This window comes from Engystomops pustulosus, chromosome 5 (genome assembly GCF_040894005.1).
Source record: "Engystomops pustulosus chromosome 5, aEngPut4.maternal, whole genome shotgun sequence".
NCBI classification, from domain to species: Eukaryota; Metazoa; Chordata; class Amphibia; order Anura; family Leptodactylidae; genus Engystomops; species Engystomops pustulosus.
Window position 1 is genome coordinate 170218127 of NC_092415.1, and position 14098 is coordinate 170232224.

Consider the following 14098-nt stretch of genomic DNA (forward strand, 5'->3'; position numbering starts at 1 on the left):
TGGCCATGATCTACAAGGCTCTGTGCAGGCGTGCAATGCCCGAGACACAAAACTAAGAGCAGGCTCTACTCCTGTGCAAAGCTTACATGTGAGGAGACACAGGGCGACCAGGCACAAGGACTTATCTTTCCCCATTAATCTGGGCAAATCAATTTCTTTCATTCTAAACTGTTATTCTGTTTTCTAATCTTCCAAATACAGCTCCACAATTATCTATGGGCTGTTTTTGGTATTGCAGTTCAGTTGTAATAAAGTAAATGAAGCTGAACTAAAAAAAAAAATCCATGTATATGACATATAAGATAAGCTCATGCAATGCACAATGGTTACTCCTGATATATATTTCTCAATAAACCAATTGTGTATTTATTAACAGTATGGCAGTAAACAAAAGAAAATTAGACATTTTATATAAAAATATCTTTAATAGATAGAATTACTGAAGTAAATATAATTACAATTAATAACAAAAAAAAAGCAAATTATCTATGGTATTATTCTGACGTACTGCAGTGTTATCTGATAGTTAGGAGGTCGGCTGGCGGAGGCACTAGAGGAACTCTTCCGAGGGTAAACATCTTGGATTCAAACTGCACAAGGTCTTCTTGTGACAGCGCATTACGAGGGGTGAACAACGCTCCAGACAATGTGGCGTCACCAGCAGAGGTAGCAGCTACACCTGGAGCGCCACCTACTGTCGTTCCTTGGCCAAACAATGATGTTCCTGATGTAGAAAGACTACTGGTTCCTGTGGTCACTGCCCCAAAGCCAGATGTCCCTGTAGAGCTCTGACCTCCAAAGCCAGAAGCACTAGAAGTCCCCCCAAAAGACGACACTGCACCGACACTACTTCCAAATCCACCAGTCACAGTTGTTGCCCCAAAACTAGAAGGGACTGATGAACCAAAACCAGAAGATGTGCCAGAACCAGCAGAAGATGAACCAAAGCCTGAGAAAGTTGAGGCAGGTGCTCCTGAAGTAGTTGTTGGGGCAAATGAAAAGGAAGAGGCGGATACTGCTGCACCCGTGCTACCAAATCCTGAAGGCTTACTCCCAAATCCTGGAGCGCTGGAGAGACCAGAGGGGGGCCCTGCATTTAGAGCCGGAGCATTGGATTCCATCTTAAAACTGAACGTGGCTGCTGTAACTGCATTGTTGGCCAAAGTACCTGGAAAAATAAATAAATTTCATTTTAAAATGTAACTAAATAAAACACAATCAATGGTATATTCTTTTTGATTCGCTTATGGCACACGAGTCTCATGCTGTGATTATTACCACTTAGTGTGATCTCTACTGGGGTCAATCCATTGTAATAACCAACCCAGCATAGAATATTTATATGGGGGGTGAAACTCCTTTATGTGCTTTAATGTGTATATATCAGGCTTTGGGAGCCATCAGTAAGGCCCTGGTGCGGCAGATCTTTTCCTTCTCACCAGGGGCAGGTCTTTTCCTTGTTCCTGCAGCCTGGGGCATGAAGATGACGCGATCGAGGGGTGGCAGGAGAGGGCTCGTTCTTTCTGGACCAATGAAAGGGCTGGGCTTTACGGGGAACTATCGGTCTGTGCTGTCTCATTAGCAAATGTTTGAGATCTATCACTTCTCTATGTGAAGGACCTAAGTTTTAAATGTTTGAGTACCACATTTGGTGGGCACGCACAGCGCAAATATGTTCTCATTTTTCATTTTCATCTGACCGCTGTTTTTTGAAATATGAAATAAATGTGCAGGGTCTGTAATCATTTTAGTAATATGGGGCTAGTATGCAACTAATGGAAGAGCATTATACTCCACAGAGGCTCGAAGGGCTACAGCAATATAAAGGGATCATTATGCAGATATTGGCTGTTCATTATTTTTTTTAGCTGCGAGACCACAATGATTAAATAGTATTACACTGTAATCCAAAGTTATGTTTTAATACATCCTATTGTTTTCAGTGAAGTTACACAATTATGTAGGTGGATATTATATATTTGAACTTAAAAAAATTTTAAAACTTAATATTGTGTTAAAAAAACCACAATATAATTAAAGGACTGTTCTACAAGGAAATTCTGCAGCTACAAGCCTTTGTTGCAAATAGCACCTAAATGACAAGAACACCAAGAATGTCTGTGGACCAATGACGGCTTTCTGCTGTCACTTACAGCTGCTGTAAAACTCACCATACATCCACCAGAGATTAATAGGAAGCAGGTGAAATCCAATGTAATGGGCCAATTTTAACAAAACTAGTGCATTTGCCTGTGGAGTGTGCAGGTGGCACCAGATTAATCAAAACTGGAGCACGGTCTTTATTAATCTGGTGCCCCCTGCACTGCTCAGAAAGCATGTACCATTTTTTTTGGTGCACCTTTAACATACAGCGTGCAACACAATTCTGTCGAGTTGCTGTATTGAACGTGGTGCACAGTCTGGCTCATTATCAGAACGGCCCTTTAGGTGCAGAATTTTGTGACGCGTCAGGCATAGCAGTCACGACACAAAACTGGTGCCAACACTTCTTAAATAAATATGAAAGCTGCTTGCACATTCTTTTCAGTGCAAATTCAGACAGCACACACTTTAATAAGTGTTTTTTTAATAATTTTTTAACGTGTCCCAATGTGTCTGTAAACCACTGAGGGTCACCCACCAGTGTATACTATACTATAGTAACTGCTCCTCATCCTATAGGAAGCTTCATTATTTACTTTCTTTGTATAGAGATCTGTCCCTGGTCGTATATATGAGCTTTTAGGTGAAGTTCTATGCATCATAAACCCAGCTTTATCCAGAGAAAGAGACATGATCAAGAAATATTTATATAAATTTATATGTAAACTAATGTGTAGGGGCACCATTGGTCACGAAATTCTCTTGCCTACCTTCTACAAGTGACCTGCTTGCTTAGTATAGTAAGTGACAAAGTCAGATCTGTTACACCATCTGCCATCTGCATATCCACTGTGAATACCTACTGGACGTTCCAAAACCAGACTGTTGGGGAGCTCCAAATGATCCAGAAGACTGGGAACCTCCAAAAGACCCCGACTGCTGCTGACCTCCAAATGATCCTGAAGTTTGGGAACTTCCAAAGGACCCTGAAGGCTGGGAACCTCCAAACGAGGATGACGATGTTGCAGCAGTAGGTGGGTTGATGAGTTGATTAAGCTGAAAAATATGGAAACAAGGCCGTCATGTATTAGTACTGTAAAACTCTGCCACCACTGAATGATGACATTTGGACCCTATGTAGCTTATATTTTGGTAAAAAAAAAAAAAAAGTACAGCAAAAGTAAAACGGAAATTCAGAGATAAAGCAGAATGTCCCAATTGTTTCAACTTCAACTTTTTGTCTACCTAACTATTATGAGCTTTCCAATATTACACTTATGCATTTCTCAATTGCAGTTTAACCTTTACATCACTGTAACGTGGTAAAATATTTCACGTTATTTTTATGTTATTTTACCAGTGCAGCAGTCGAAGATGGATTCAAGTTCTTCATCTCATGGACTCTCTGTTTCCACTGGCTGACCAGCTGCTGCACCGAATTCACCTGACAAAGAGAGAAAGCAAACAATAAAGGGAATGTGTCACCAGAAAACTATATTTTTAATAAAGTTTTTATTTTATTTTTTCTCAAATTTTACTTTACTCTAAAAAGTAATAATAAATCGTCTTAACTCCTGAAACTTTCCCATTGCCAACTGAGCTGAACATTAGACTACTGAAATTTTCTAATTCTTTAGGGGTTTACTTTGCAGCAGTCACCTCATTTACATCACAGACAGTTACAGTAGAAGATAACACCTCTGTAGAAAGCATAAATTAGAAAAAAAATTATATACAGTATTCCACTATTTAATAGGCAATATGAACAAGGGGCACACTATTAATCGGCTTTCACATCTGCAGGTTTAGGCTGCATACACATAAGAGAAAGCCTATTCCACTGTCCTCACTGTTAATACATTTACAGTCAGCCAAACCAATAATGTATCTCAGGGGGAAAAACCATCAGGTGACAACTAATGAATGTTTAGGGGCCATGTAATGGAACTGCTAATCCAATTTTATGGTCCAATATTATGTAGTGACAAATTCCTCTAAGCTCCCTTGCTCCCACTAGTGGTGGGTACAGTTAATCTACATGCTGTCCTTTGGAACTATGTTGGAAAAATAAACTGTATAAAACTATATATCACAAATAGAAATGAGTGGCTCCAAACTTTAGGTTCACGGCTGAGAATCAGTCATGGTGATTGGCTAAAAAGGGGGAACTCCTGGCCAGTCACAGTCATGTTTAGTCGGTAGGGGCGTCAATCTGCCAGATTGGCTGCTTGACCCCCCAATACAGAAATATATATTTATATGATCGTACATAGTTTGGAAGGTTTCCTTCTTTGTGCGATGTGTAACATTCCAAGCGCAACTCTTCAGGTGAAATGTCGGAAAAACCTAAAAAGACAAAGTATAATAAATGTTGTCATTGTGCCAGTAAGTAAATCAAGTTACCTCTATACACACACATATACACCCCAATAGTGCATCACTATAGTGTGATCCTTACCAGATAAGTGGCGCTGTTCTTTTAAGACACAATAAACAGAGAACATCCATTGCTTCGAAAATTCCCACAACTCCAAATCCCGTATGATATCAGCTCTAGATATAAGTTAGGAGACAAAATCATAGTCATTGTAAAAAAAAAAAAAAATAAAACAAAAAACCTGAAATATATCTCATAATTAATAATAATTCCTTTATTTATATAGCGCACACAGGAGTGTGGGAGTAAACCAGAGGAAACCCACGCAAACATGGCGAGAACATACAAAGTGTTTGCAGATGTTGACCCATGATGTGTGGTAATGCTCAATTCAAGAAGTTTATACTGTCCAAGGATACGCTTTATCAGGTTGCTTTATATCTCAAATACTGAAGAAAAGCAGAGGAGAAAGAATTAAAGTAAATCTCAAGGCTTCCCAGTATCATTTAACTTTGTTAAAAGTTTATTTACACATTAAGGGATACCTCTGTTTTCTCCCATGTGAACACATGAAATATTTCCCATCAAGACATGTCAAAGGCCAAATTTTTGTCCCCCCAACACCCCCCCCAAATTTCAAGCTTAAAAGAAAATTACCGTCAAAATCAAGCATGATTAACCAGGGACACTTACTAATAGATGTAGGGACAGTGACTGTATAATCTTCTTATATTTGTTATCACGGCCTCATACAACTCAACTTTTTATTATGCTAACGAGTCAGAAGGGCTCCTGGGGGCGTTACCAAAACCCCTCCATGTTGTGGCTCCACAGGCTGTTAGACTGTTTCACCTCCTCCCTGCTCGCTAAGAATTTCCCCCCTCCCACATTTAATCTCAAAGCAGCAGAGGATGTTTAACCGGTTAAAGGGGTATTCCGGGAATATGAATGTCTGACACAAAAACCCATGATGATATAAATAAATGAATACAACAATACTCAATGTCATTAGTCACAAAACGGAGCTTAAATAATTTGATTTTATGATTTACAAAATTTATGTCCTCTCTAAAGTAGGTGGAGTTATCACTAAGATGGCCGCCACTGGAAACTACAAGTTCCATGATCCTTTAGTTCTCAGTAACTCCTCCTACCACTTATGCTCTGCTAACAGTGATGATGTAACAGGTTTTCTTGCTCTGTTACCATAGTAATGATGTGTAACTGCCATCACCACAACACTGACCATACTGGATGCACTGCAACCAACCGACTACAGCCAAACGTAGTGCTGATCACATGACCCTGCCCGGGCAGGTACAGGACATGTGATGTGGACATGTGACCAGCAGCCATCTTCTGTCCTGCAACGGACCGCGCGGAGGAAATTAACGGACTGATTAAAGGGCCAGTAGCATTTTAATTCTTCATTACAGTCTATGTCATCAGCATTTTCTGCTAAGGGGAGCAAAATTTTAAATAACAACTAAATACATATTAGCTTATATTTTGAGTGCCCACTTGTATATGAATTATGCGGATTCCTGGAATACCCCTTTAAGGACCGGGCCCTTTCCTGTTTTTTCATGTCCATTTTTCACTCCCCACCTTCAAAAATCTATAACTTTTTTATTTTTACACGTAAAGAGCTGTGTGACAGCTTGTTTTCTGCGTAACAAATTGCACTTCATAATGATGGTATTAAATATTCCATGCCATCTACTCGGAAGCGGGAAAAAAAATCCAAATGCAATGAAAATGGTGAAAAAACGCATTTGCGCCATTTTCTTGTGGGCTTGGATATTACGTCTTTCACTGAGCGCCCCAAATGACATGTCTACTTTATTCTTTGGGTCGGTACGATTAAGGGAATACCAAATTTGTATAGGTTTTATAATGGTTTCATACATTTACAAAAATTAAAACCTCCTGTACAAAAATAATTTTTTTGATTTTGCCAACTTCTGGCGCTAATAACTTTTTTATACTTTGGTGTACGGAGCTGTGGGTGGTGTCATTTTTTGCGAAATTTGATAATATTTTCAATGATATCATTTTTAGGACTGTACGACCTTTTGATCACTTTTTATAGATTTTTTTAGATTTTTCAAAATGGCAAAAAAGTGCCATTTTCGACTTTGGGCGCTATTTTCCGTTACGGGGTTAAACGCATTGAAAAACCGTTATCAAATTTTGATAGATCGGGCATTTTCGGACGCGTCGATACCTGATGTGTTTATGATTTTTACTGTTTATTTATATTTATGTCAGTTCTAGGGAAAGGGGGGCGATTTGAAATTTTAGGTTTTTTTATTATAATTTTTTTTTTTAACTTTTTTTTTATTTTTATTTATACTATTTTTCAGACTCCCTAGGGCACTTTAACCCTAGGTTGTCTGATCGATCCTATCATATACTGCCATACTACAGTATGGCAGTATATGGGGATTTTCTTCCTCATTCATTACAATGTGCTATCAGCACATTGTAATGAAGGGGTTAAAACGAAATAGCCTCGGGCCTTCGGAAGACCCGAGGCTACCATGGAGACGGATCGCCGCCCCCCGATGACGTCACGGGGAGCGGCGATCCCAGGTAAGATGGCGGCGCCCATGCGCCGCTGTTTGAGGCTGCCGGCAGCTTTGCCGGCAGCCCACGCTGTGAAAACACCCGCGATCGGTGCTAGCACCGATCGCGGATGTTACCGGTAAGCCTTTGCTGCAATATGCAGCAAAGACTTACCGGCTATGGAGAGGGCTCAGCCCGTGAGCCCTCTCCATGCAGCGCGACGCGACCGCCGCCGTGAATACACGGCGGGCGGTCGCGAACCGGTTAAGGATGTCACAGTTGAAGGGGGTGTTAAGATGCTCCCACACTGTGTAACAGCCTGAGCGGCTCTGATAATGCCCCAGATCCCTTTTGGCTCACAAGCATCATTTTTAAAGTTGGTTTTCGAAGAAAGGATAACATGGATAACAAATATAAGAAGATTACCTCAGTCACAGTTCCGGGATCTATGAGTGTCCCTGGTTTTTCATGCTGGATTTTGATGGTACATTCCCTTTAACCATCACTGATCAGATGTACAAGGTGTGGACTTTATAATAAAGCACATCACAGAGATTATTTTCTTTATTTTAGAGAATCTATAAAATACTCTAATAGGCAGGTTAGCGGACTTTTCTGTACACAAAGCCCCCAATCCCCAGTTTTTGAATCAGGAAATAGAATCGTCGCATTTAGAGAACATTTCTGACACAAAGACCTTTTCCTACTTACAAGAGGCTTTCCTCCCGGTCCTGCCCATTGTCTCGGGCTTGATCCTGGTTTGCCAATGCACCAAATCTGTTTTGTGCCGAGAAGAATCCTGAAGGTACATTGGATTTCGAGATCCTGTTTGAGTCATCATTCGATTCAGACCCAAAGTTCCTTTCATTATCCTTTCTGGTCCATGTCAGATTTTTGGAAAAATTAGAAGGCTGTACATATCGCTGACTTGATGAATTCCAGTTTGAAGATGCAGCTTGAAGACAAGTCAATAATAGGGTTAAGTGTCAAGGTCAATACAAATTTTATAAGCCAAAAGCTAGCCCTATTTATGGCTGTAGGATGCAGGGGTCCTGCACATGGATGGTACGTTATTACGTAGCAGATTATCCACATGCATGCACATCATTGGATCAGACAGCTTTGCCATTTGAAATCTCTAATTTTCTTTAATGCAGTTATGACAATATTACTGCATGTCTATTGATCTCTACCACAGCCAAGGTTCAATGGTAGTTGACAATCTGCACGCCTGGGAGACTTCAAAAGGCTCATAACCTCTTAGATGCGGTGGTCACACCTGTGCACAACATCTGAGGGATTAAAGGAAACCTACCAATTGATTTTATGCATTATAAAGCAAACATAGCTTGAGAATGCTGTAGCTACAATGATGCAGACATGTGTCTTAATCCCTGAGCTGAGTGGTTTTGATGAAAAAAAACAACAATAAAATGATAATGAGGCTCTGTCGCTTCTGTGGTTCTCCGGCGCTCTCCTCACCCTGATTATGCACTCCTCTAGCCTTGTCCTGCCCAGCATAAGCCAAGAATACGTCATCACTGTGTTGTCCCTGACAGGCAGAAGTAATCAATCGCTGCACCATCCCCTAGCTGCTGTGTATGAGTGATCCAGCTCAGGTTGATTAGTCCTGTCTGAACAGTTTAGGTAGTTTTTTTCTTAATGTACTGCAGAAAGCCACACCCAGCTGTCCCAAGTTCCTGAATTTTATAATTGTTTTTTTGAGAAAAAAACACTTGGCATAGGGATTAAAACAAGATATGTTTCTGCATCAGTGAAGCTACAGCATTCTCAAAGTATGTTTGGTTCATAAGGCATCAAATCAAATGGTAGATTTCCTTTAAGAGTCTATGATGTCCCCTTCGCCATTTGAGAAACAAAAAATTTTAAGCAAAATCTGCGACCTATCAACATATGGACTGGTGTGGATTTTTTTAACAAATTCCACAGTGTTAATGGCTTCATAAAGCATGGTCAGAAGCATGCTACTGAAGTCTTCTTGTAAACCTCTTCCTTATTCACAACAAGCTTTTATCTAAATAAGGAGTTGGTCCATGTAACCAAGACCGCACCAATCACAGGGTACATTTACAATAGGGAGCCACCCAATTTACATCATAAATCCCACCCAACTATGCAAAATAGCGTATTAATGCCAAATCTACTCCATAGTGCTTTCAGCACCCACACAGATGTCATGTCGGGTATAGAGCAGTGTGCCCCAGACACTATAAATAGTGGGCCCTAGAAACAATATGCAAAGTCCTACAGAAAACTGGTGCAGGGACAGTAAATTTGGGCCCCTCTCTCTACCCGATTACCCCCAGTGGAGAAACGGCTCCTAAGAGGAATGTTGAGGGAACTTTGTGATGTAATTTATGAAAGGACGTGGACATCAAAAAAAAAAAAAAAAAAGTGTAATATTTTGACATGCCCGTGGTCCTATCCTTGTTACAGCGGTCAGTTAGCAAAATCTGTTCACTACAAGTGAGATTCACAGACTGACCACAATCGTCCATTTGGGACACTTGTTATATATAAACAGACTGAAGTTATAAATGACATATAATAAGGAGGGGGTGGGGGCGCATTTTAGGTTTTTGAGTCCCTGAGAATGAAGACCCACTTCTCGTACAGGGAAGGTCTGCACTGCAGGACACAAAGGGCAAAATGATGGCAGATTTTGGTCCCCTAAACATTAGTGATGGGAAGTCCAGCTCTCCTTAGTGAGCTGGCTCAATAGGCTCTGCTCAGCAAGTTCTTCTGGTTCCTGAATGTCTCCCTATTAAATATATAATAAGGAACCTCGGACTAGCCAGTCACCCACTCCGCTTTTAACCTGATGCTATTGGGTTAAAGGGGGTGTTGGAGACCATTAGGGGCGGGGGTTAAACGATCCATCGGCTCACTGAAAAGAGCCGATTCCGTCATTCACACGAAAGAGCCGGCTCTTTGTGCTGCTCGTTCGGAAACGACCCTTCACTACTGCACATGGACGTTCCACGGATTCAGATTGTCTGAAAATTTGTAATAAATTCACATGTACGACGTGTAGATTCACAGCAGATTTTCCCCATGATCCAGGGGACTCCCCACATGGCTGTGCATATACCTGGTGTAGCCACATATTACTATAGTCACATATTGTAAATGTAAGACTGAATGACCCCAAGTGTAGCTGTAATAAGGCTGAGTCCAGATTTATCCCCATGATACAGGAGCTCAAAATACCAGCACAGATTCTCACGGGGAACAATGTAAGGCAGAAAAATATAAAGAAGACAATAAAAAGTGTAAGTGAACAGAGACCAATATCTTTCTCGGCTGAGCGTGCATGTGGGTAATAGCCACTCTCCACGCATTGCATTGTGGGAGTTGTAGTTCCCTCCCTGCATACAGCACACAAGTTACTGATATGTGTGGGCTCCTGATACCTGAGGGCTGGCTCTGATAGCGGTTGTGTCCATGGTGCCGCCCGTCTCTCGGATGTTCATTCCAACACTTGTCTCCAAACTTGCAGCGACCCTGCAGGAAGAAGCTGCAGATCGCCATGTTGCCTGCACGGAAGTGCTCCTGTTTGTATCAGGCGGTAACAAATACTTGCCAACCGCAAAGAACGCATGGTTGGCAGACTGCATGGGGTGCAGTGTCCTGTAGGTGGCGCACGTTCTCTAGAAGAAAGCGTAAAGGGGGGAGGGGCGTCACCCAGTAATGGGTGAGCGGTGCATGGCGGGAAACACATTTCAGATCTCAATAATTAGAGACAATTCCTTGAAGCTTTTCCTAAAAAAGATGGGATAACATTAACCCCTAACTGCACATTGTCACCAATGTTTAGCAATTATAGAAACAGCTCACCCCTCATATCTATATAAGAGAATGGGAGTTATGTGCAGTACAATGGGATATTAGGCGAAGTTCAGGCCAGTGTCTGGGTTTTAAATTATGGTCTCTGTTGTTGGAGAACATAACGAAAAAAACAAACAAACAGAATGAAAACAGCACATTTTAATAGCACAATTTTGGGTTTCATATATCCTACTGGTGATTTTATTTATCAAAACAAAGCGCAGCGGACACACAGGAGCGCCTGGGAGAGAAGGAGCGACCCTGTGCCCCTCCCAGTAGTGTTGTATGGCACATGGCGCTGTATTCTGGGGCGCTATTTTTCTCCCGGGAACGTAACAGTACGGTGCTGTGTGTGTGCACCGTACCACTCCAGTCGGGCCATGCGCCCATTGCCGGCCTATATACAGAATAATTACAGGGAACCGGTCACCAGGGACCTCATTTTCACTAAAGACAGGTTGCAGGAGACCATTACACCTGCATTGCAAATCTTCCTTTCTGTCTTTTATAAGAATTTGCATTACAATATAATTGTGTGTTATAACTTACTCTTGCACCCTGACAAAATCCTTGGGTAGTCACAGGGGCTGGACTTTGGTTTGGATGCATTTCAAAAAACAACATGTGCCTTGTCTATGTTACTCACTCCTCAGAGCTTAGCCCCCACCTTTGTGCTCCTGTACAGCTTCTCCTCCTGCTCCTTCTCAGAGGTCACAGCCTGGTCAGCCTAACATCAGTGGGGGAGGGACAAGCTGTACAGGAGCACAAAGATGGAGGCAGCCTGCAGCTCAGACAAGTCACATGTTGTTTTTTGAAATGCATCCAAACCAAAGCCCAGCCTATGAGACTACCCCAGGAAGTCAGAGAGGCATATGTGCACTGCAGATGTCATGGGCAATCTGTCTTTAGTGAAAATGAGGTCCCTGGTGACAGGTTCCCTTTAAAAAAGGAATGCAAATGTCACATTATTTTTTCAAATTTTTCTGCTTTCATCTTCCAGCCGAAATAACATAATACTGTATATACAGCCGAGCCTGCCCCCAGTAGTATACAGCCAGCCCAGCCTGCCACTTGTAGTATACAGCCAGCCCAGCCTGCCCCCTGTAGTATACAGCCAGCCCAGCCTGCCCCCTATAGTATACAGCCAGCCCAGCCTGCCCCCTGTAGAATACAGCCAGCCCAGCCTGCCCCCTGTAGTATACAGCCAGCCCAGCCTGCCCCCTGTATACTCACCCTCGGCGGCCCCGATGTCCGCACGGCTCCTCTTGAATCTTCCGCCTTCTTTAAAAGCCTGCAGGGCGCGGCCACGCCTACTTCCGGCCGGCAGGCGCATACTATGACGCGGCCGCTGCTGGGTTAATATGCATACAGCGATAGCAAATTTATAGGTTTTTTTTTTTGCTTTTTCTTTTTTAATAAACATGACCTTCCTTTGATTAAATACTTTTGAGGGGGGAAACAACTATTTGCATCGCCACCTTCCAAGTGCCATATTTTGTCAACCCAGCTTTGTGAGGAGTTATTTTTTTGAGAAAAGACCTGTAGATTTTTTTTTTGTGAACACTTGGGGTACAGAAAGTTTTTTTGATTGCAATGAATATTTATTTGTGTGATGGATGATTAATGAATGTAAATTTTGGGCATCATTCTTTATTTATGAAAAATTTTGAGGGGTCTGAATACTTTCTTTACCCACTGTATAATAGAAAAAGCCCTCATGAACAGGACCTTGTGCAAGTCCCATGGTCTGTTATTTGCAGAGCATGTATCATGTTTTCTGCGTAACAAATTGTACTTCCTAGGGACTGTTTTTAATATTCCATACCATAAACGTGGAAGCTGGAAAAATTTTTTAAAAAGATTTGAAATTGATTAAAAAACCGCATTTGCATAATTTTCTTGTGCGCTCTGCTCTTACACATTGGGGCAAATTTACTATATTTTCAAATTTTGATACCTGGGAGGAGGTGTTTTAACACTAGAGGAGCTACTAACTCGGCACACTCCCAGATTGGCCAAAAATCTTTACAAAATAACAGTATTAATGCTCATACTCCACAATCAAAGTCATTGAATTCAAGATTTGATCTCACCCTGTTCCTTGCTGATTGAAAATTGGAGATTTTTTTTTTTGGCAATTCCTCCAGTCACGCTGCCCACTTTATGTATTGAATCCTGTGGGAGACCTTGCTACATGCTCGTGCTTCATGACACAACTCATATCTAATTTGTATGAAAAAGAACATAACAATAAGATATGAGTTGTGTAACGAATTGGTTAGACATATCATGTGGCTATTTATTCTAAGGCTTTAGTGCACAAATTGCTGTCAAGATGTATGTATCCATGCATGACCTCCTATTGTATCTTTTAGAAGTTGGGCGTGAAATTTTATATTCAAAGGAACGGAACAAGCTGTAAAATGTTGGTTCTAAAAAAGGCTTTTTTTTAGTGAAAATGTATTTTGTACATTCACCTGAAAGTGTACTTAAACACCGGAGACCACGTCAGAAACCCGGCCCCAGAAGAGCGAAACCTCGGTCGGGCGAGATGGTTTTGGCGTCTTTTTATAACATGATATGCACGCGTTTAAAGTTTTGTTTGTGAGTATGCTGGAATAAAAATTATACTTTTACTCTTTGCCTCGGTGATCCGCACCATCTGTTTGCGACTTTCCAATATAGAACCAGTGTTTGACCACGAGCAATACAATACAGAAAGCGGGCAGCGTGACAGGAGGAATTGCTGAGGAAAATCTCCAATTTTCAATCAGCAAGGAACTGGGTAAGATCACTTCTGTGGAAATCTTGAATTCAATGACTTTGATTGTGGAGTATGAGCACTAACACTGATTTTGTACACATTTACTATATGTTTGCCTGTGTAGTATGCCGAGGGCACCAGATTCAGGATTTCTGGAGCACATTCTTCATAAATCTGGCACCTCCTGCACTGCCCCAACGGAGTGCACCTTTAACATATGGTGTGTGTGACACAATTCTGCCTGACTTTGCATTTAACAAGTGCATCAGACTGTGCACCGGAACACCCCCTAATTTGTGTTGCGTGACGACTAGTGCAGCCGCGGCACAACAGAGTTGCATGCGACACAAATGTGGTGCGGACCTTTCTTAAATACAGGGAACCGGGGGTTATTTGAACTTTTAGGTTTTCTTTTTACAGTTATTCAGGGCCCCTAG

At 41.6% G+C, this 14098-nt stretch overlaps 1 protein-coding gene across 1 annotated transcript; it reads right to left on the reverse strand.

The window, feature by feature from the left end:
* Positions 1-405: 405 nt before the first annotated feature.
* On the reverse strand, positions 406-10713 carry NUP42 (nucleoporin 42). The gene is made up of 7 exons (XM_072153782.1): positions 10483-10713; positions 7760-8003; positions 4562-4656; positions 4373-4449; positions 3461-3547; positions 2967-3159; positions 406-1168 (listed from the first exon to the last, which is right to left on the reverse strand). Exons 1-7 carry the CDS (start codon positions 10598-10600, stop codon positions 516-518), a joined length of 1467 nt encoding a protein of 488 aa, XP_072009883.1. The 5' UTR covers positions 10601-10713; the 3' UTR covers positions 406-515.
* Positions 10714-14098: the final 3385 nt, after the last annotated feature.

What these genes read in the sequence shown, in the direction of transcription:
- NUP42 (XM_072153782.1), bottom strand. Translation starts at nt 10,600, where the DNA reads ATGGCGATCTGCAGCTTCTTCCTGCAGGGTCGCTGCAAGTTTGGAGAC. An exon ending in CTATCAGAGCCAGCCCTCAG is followed by an intron (nt 8,004 to 10,482) that starts GTATCAGGAGCC and finishes CTTGTCTTCAAG; the next exon opens with CTGCATCTTCAAACTGGAAT. An exon ending in CATCTTCGACTGCTGCACTG is followed by an intron (nt 3,160 to 3,460) that starts GTAAAATAACAT and finishes CATATTTTTCAG; the next exon opens with CTTAATCAACTCATCAACCC.